The sequence below is a fragment of the Diprion similis genome, chromosome 3 (genome assembly GCF_021155765.1).
Source record: "Diprion similis isolate iyDipSimi1 chromosome 3, iyDipSimi1.1, whole genome shotgun sequence".
Taxonomy (NCBI): Eukaryota; Metazoa; Arthropoda; class Insecta; order Hymenoptera; family Diprionidae; genus Diprion; species Diprion similis.
The window spans coordinates 18,173,997-18,179,721 of NC_060107.1; the positions used below are offsets into that span (position 1 = coordinate 18,173,997).

Below are 5,725 nucleotides of genomic sequence, written 5' to 3' on the forward strand. Positions count from 1 at the left end.
AAGTACAAACTTGTGTTGCAAGTCTGCTCGATAAGGTGGAAATTTTGTTGGACTTAAACAGATGTGAAGACTGTGTTCAACAAACATTTACGTGTGCAATGAATCACCCCATTTACATAAGTGGCTGTGAAATTAGTATTAAGGCAAAACAATTTTATGCTAAAAATGTTGTGATAGAAAAGAAAAATATTATAAAACTATGTTGTGATACATTAGAACAATCAAATTGTGATGAGTGGTTTCAGGCTCGAAAATTAAGAATAAGTGCAAGTAAAGATGTACATTCAATAAAAATCAGACAAAAAAAAACTGAGGAGGCATTGCTCATGGAAATGGTGAATCCAAAAAATATTACAACTAAATCAATTTTGTATGGTAGAAATAACGAAAAAAAAGCTATAAAAGTTTATGAGAAGATGTACGGAGTCAAAGTAATAAAACTTGGAGTTTTAGTCAGCGATAGGCAACCATGGTTGTGTGCCAGCCTTGATGGAGTAGTTTTAGAAAATGATTCTATCCTTAGAATTATAGAAATAAAATGCCCCCTAGTAGCTGTCAAAAATTACCAATTATTGATGAAGCGAATGAAAAATGCAATGTCAAATATTTAAAATTTTATGGAGATCAAATAAGATTGAAAGAAAGTAGTATGTACTATACTCAGTGTCAAGTACAAATGTATGTTAGTGGTGTAAGTACCTGTCACTTGTTTATTTACTCGCCAATTGAAAATGGAAGTTGTTGTGTTCAAGTTGAGAGAGATGAATCATTTTTGCAGAAAGTCATTATTAAAAGTGAACAATTTTATTTTCATTACTATTTACCTGCCTTAATGTCAAAACCATTAGAAAATCAAGATGAAAAAAAAAGATGTTTCAATGGGCAAGACATTTCCAATCAAAATTAATATATTGTTTCCGAAAGTAATCAAAGTACAATTATGATACTTTATTACAAATTTGTTTTCTTTGTTATTAATATATGAGAAGGGTTATCAATGCGCAATTTTATTTTAGAAAGAATGCAAATGCATTTTCCAATCGTTAAAACAATACCAAAGTATTATGATTAAATATTCTTTTATTTATGATATAGTAAGTTCAAAAATGAAAATAGCAAGTATTAATTACTAAAAGCAGTTGCAGTACTTCTAAATATTAAATGCAACTTTATAAAATAATACAATATATTTTATATTAAGACAGTTGAAAAAAAAAAAAAAAAAACAATAAAACGTTCAATTATTTCTTGTCAAAAAAGTTGTTGTTATTCAATATTTATTCCTGCAATTATTGGAGTCTGAAGATTTACTAATACACAGCACATTTGGAGTAGATCATCGATACTTGAAAACAAATGCTCCGGTATAAATTGTAAAATTTTGTATGTTCTCAACCGTTGCATAATTCTTTCGACGTGGATACGAACTCTTGCTACGCTGTATGTTAAACTTGTTTCTTTTTCACTGAACTCATTTTTTTTCTCTAAGAACGGTGGCATAACAAACAATACTTTTTTGCCTGATGCATCAATTTTTGCTTTAATTTCTGGAAATCCTTTATCTGCTAAAACTTCATCTCCATCCTCAAGTAAATCTACACACTTTGATTCTATTGTTATGTTAGAATCTGTTTTTCTTCCTCCGGCTACTTTAGATTTGAAACTAATCCACCCACATGGAGCAATTCCAATGAGAACTTTTGCTGTAAATCCTTTTTTATAATGAGAATAAGTGAAGACTTTATTATTTACACCACTAGGTATTTCAATTTTAAACTCCGTGCAATCTATTATAACTCGAGTGTTTGCATACTCTGGCTTGAAACAATCTGGCATTGTTCTTTGCACTACATATTTGTCAGGCCAAAACACTAAATTTGCTGTAACTGCAGCTAAATGATGCAGCATTGAATAAAATATTTTTGAAATGGTTGTCTCATTTACAGCAAAAAATACACTCAGTGTAGAAAATGTTAAACCTGTTTTCATCAAAATTAAAAAAATGAACAATCTATTTTTTAGCGACACAGTACATCTGTTTTCATTTACAGCTGATTTAGCCCTTTTCAACAAAAATTCAAAATTTTCCTTTGTCACTCCTGCAGTCTGTTTTAGTTGCTTTTCATTAATAATTGATTCATAACCACAAAACTTTCTATTTTCCTTCTCCAAATTACAAGATACTTCTTCATCACAAGCACTTTTTGAAGGTGTGCCTACACATTGATATTTTACTTTTTTCCCTACAATTTCAATAGTATTCAAAGATGTTAAATCTGTTTGAATTTCAGCGTCACAGTAATTCTTATCGCTATAAATATATTTAACACAAGTAAAAGAATTCGATGTATTAAAATCATTTAAATGAAGTATTTCTACTTGACATTCTTGGTCCACATTTTCTTTTCCTACAATAACACTTCGATCAAATGCACTATTTTCTCCATAATTGATAATTTCATTTTGTTGATTTCCATTTTCATAACCATTGATACGTTCTTTTTGTTGCTTTAATTGTCTGCGAGGTTTTTCCACATTCAATTCATTTGATTGATCAGCCATTCTGCGTTTCATAAAACGAGCATGTCTAAAAATAAAGAATTACGTTATAAGAAACAATATAACAATATTACATTATCAGTACATCTAAATCATTCATTTTATTCATATTACTTTATTCATACCTGCTTAAAGCTTGTTTTTCATCAATTTTGTTGCGATGTTTCAAAGAAAATACAGTAGGAACATAGCTAGGGCTTAAAACAGAATCTGACTTCCTATTTCCAATAAAATGCTGGCTGCAGATAACATGACTTGGTTTTAATATCCAGTTTGATCCATCGGGGCTAGAAAAAAAATATTAAAATGAACACACTTAAGATATAGAATTGGTATGTAGTAGACAGCATCAACGCTGACAGCTGATTAATACATCCAGCTTAGTTAGGTCAAGATATCTTACTGGTTCCGCTGTACAGCAGCAATCCACAGTTTCTTTTGATCTTCTTTGTGCTTATGTTTAGGAAATTTGTAAAATTCACAAGCGCTGGTTGTGTGCGAATTTGTACAGCCAAAGACACAGCAAACCATTATAAATTAACGGAAATATTTATTAATTTATACGAGCAGTAATGGTACGCTCTGTAAAAATCCGGAACGCTTTTTAACTTTCTCGCCACCATGAGCGCCTCGATCGATTTGCTTATCCCCTCAACCTTGGTGCAGGAGGCCAATATAGATATATAAAAAAGCATATTAAGATTATAACGATACTACAGCGAAGAATCTATCAGTAAAATCATACAGTTATCCGAACCAGGAAAAATATCAATGAAAAAAAGGTTTGTAAGAATTGTTCGTACTCAACAGAAATAATCATGTGTTATGAACAGAACTTAGTATACGTCACAAGAAATGATGACAAAACCATTGGAAACTAAGAAGATGAAAATGTAAAAAAGAGATTTCCAAAAATAGTAATTCAAAATAGACTAAGACTATTACAGTACTACGGGAAGAAATATATACCAGTAAGAACGTACAGACTTTCGTAAACGCAAAAATATGAATCTGAGAAAACTTGAAAAGAATTTTTAGAAATGAAAATGAAAATGAACGATATATTATGAACGAAACTTATTAACTGAATATGTTGGAAATTGTTGTACATGAAAAAAAAGTTGAAAAAAATTTTTTTTATCAAAAACTACGAAAAATCGTAGGGAGGAGGTATGAATGCAAGAAATGTATGAGAGAACTTTCCAAACTGGCCAGATAAATGTACACTTCATGAACAAAAGCAGTCATATATATCACAGCAATCAATAGAAAGAATTTCGAAACCATACTCAAGATACAAAATAATGTGAGTGAAGTTGGCTCAGCACTTTTTGAAAATTATGATGGTAAATGTTGTGCTAAGTCGAGCTGGGCAAGTAGGTGCATGAACTTTTCCCTTTCCCAAAAATAGTTTCGACATACCCTTGAACTTGTAAAGTTGAATTTTTCTTGCAGCTGACACTCAAATTTGCAAAATTTTGAAAATTTCAAAAATCCGCGAATTGTGCTAAGTTGTGCTGGGCGAGTACATAAACCTTCTCCTCCCCCAAAAATAGCTTTGACCTACCTTTGAACTTGTAAAGTTGAATTCTTCTCGCAGCTGACACTCAAATTTGCAAAATTTTGAAAATGCCTAAAATCCGCGAATTGTGCTGAGTTGTGCTGGGCGAGTACATAAACCTTCTCCTCCCCCAAAAATAGCTTTGACCTACCCTTGAACTTGTAAAGTTGAATTCTTCTCGCAGCTGACACTCAAATTTGCAAAATTTTGAAAATTTCAAAAATCCGCGAATTGTGCTGAGTTGTGCCAGGCGAGTACATGAACTTTTTCCTTTCCCAAAAATAGCTTCGACATACCCTTGAACTTGTAAAGTTGAATTCTTCTCGCAGCTGACACTCAAATTTGCAAAATTTTGAAAATTTCGAAAATCCGCGAATTACGCTGAGTCGTGCTAGGCGAGTACATGAACTTTTTTTTCCCAAAAATAGCTTCGACATACCCTTGAACTTGTAAAGTTGAATTCTTCTCGCAGCTGACACTCAAATTTGCAAAATTTCAAAAATCCGCGAATTGTGTTGAGTTGTGCTTGGCGAGTACATAAACTTTCTCCTCCCCCAAAAATAGCTTTGAGCTACCCTTGAACTTGTAAAGTTGAATTCTTCTCGCAGCTGACACTCAAATTTGCAAAATTTTGAAAATTTCAAAAATCGGCGAATTGTGCTGAGTTGTGCTAGGCGAGTACATAAACCTTCTCCTCCCCCAAAAATAGCTTTGACCTACCCTTGAACTTGTAAAGTTGAATTCTTCTCGCAGCTGACACTCAAATTTGCAAAATTTTGAAAATTCCAAAAATCCGCGAATTGTGCTGAGTTGTGCTAGGCGAGTACATAAACTTTCTCCTACCCCAAAAATAGCTTTGACCTACCCTTGAACTTGTAAAGTTGAATTCTTCTCGCAGCTGACACTCAAATTTGCAAAATTTTGAAAATTCCAAAAATCCGCGAATTGTGCTGAGTTGTGCCAGGCGAGTACATGAACTTTTTCCTTTCCCAAAAATAGCTTCGACATACCCTTGAACTTGTAAAGTTGAATTCTTCTCGCAGCTGACACTCAAATTTGCAAAATTTTGAAAATTTCAAAAATCCGCGAATTACGCTGAGTCGTGCTAGGCGAGTACATGAACTTTTTTTTCCCAAAAATAGCTTCGACATACCCTTGAACTTGTAAAGTTGAATTCTTCTTCCAGCTGACACTCAAATTTGCAAAATTTCAAAAATCCGCGAATTGTGTTGAGTTGTGCTTGGCGAGTACATAAACTTTCTCCTCCCCCAAAAATAGCTTTGAGCTACCCTTGAACTTGTAAAGTTGAATTCTTCTCGCAGCTGACACTCAAATTTGCAAAATTTTGAAAATTTCAAAAATCGGCGAATTGTGCTGAGTTGTGCTAGGCGAGTACATAAACCTTCTCCTCCCCCAAAAATAGCTTTGACCTACCCTTGAACTTGTAAAGTTGAATTCTTCTCGCAGCTGACACTCAAATTTGCAAAATTTTGAAAATTCCAAAAATCCGCGAATTGTGCTGAGTTGTGCTAGGCGAGTACATAAACTTTCTCCTCCCCCAAAAATAGCTTTGACCTACCCTTGAACTTGTAAAGTTGAATTCTT

At 33.0% G+C, this 5,725-nt stretch overlaps 1 protein-coding gene across 1 annotated transcript; it reads right to left on the bottom strand.

Moving 5' to 3' along the window:
- Positions 1-1,266: 1,266 nt before the first annotated feature.
- On the bottom strand, positions 1,267-3,090 carry LOC124404708. Its single transcript, XM_046879038.1, has 3 exons — positions 2,963-3,090; positions 2,685-2,846; positions 1,267-2,587 (listed from the first exon to the last, which is right to left on the bottom strand). The coding sequence occupies exons 1-3, from the start codon at positions 3,088-3,090 to the stop codon at positions 1,267-1,269; spliced, it is 1,611 nt and encodes a 536-aa protein (XP_046734994.1).
- Between the last annotated feature and the right edge of the window lie 2,635 nt (positions 3,091-5,725).

Coding starts and splice junctions, on each gene's coding strand:
- LOC124404708 (XM_046879038.1), bottom strand. CDS start 3,090: ATGGTTTGCTGTGTCTTTGGCTGTACAAATTCGCACACAACCAGCGCT. Junction 2,847..2,962: donor GCTGCTGTACAGCGGAACCA/GTAAGATATCTT, acceptor TTTTTTTTCTAG/CCCCGATGGATCAAACTGGA. Junction 2,588..2,684: donor GAAAAACAAGCTTTAAGCAG/GTATGAATAAAG, acceptor CTTTATTTTTAG/ACATGCTCGTTTTATGAAAC.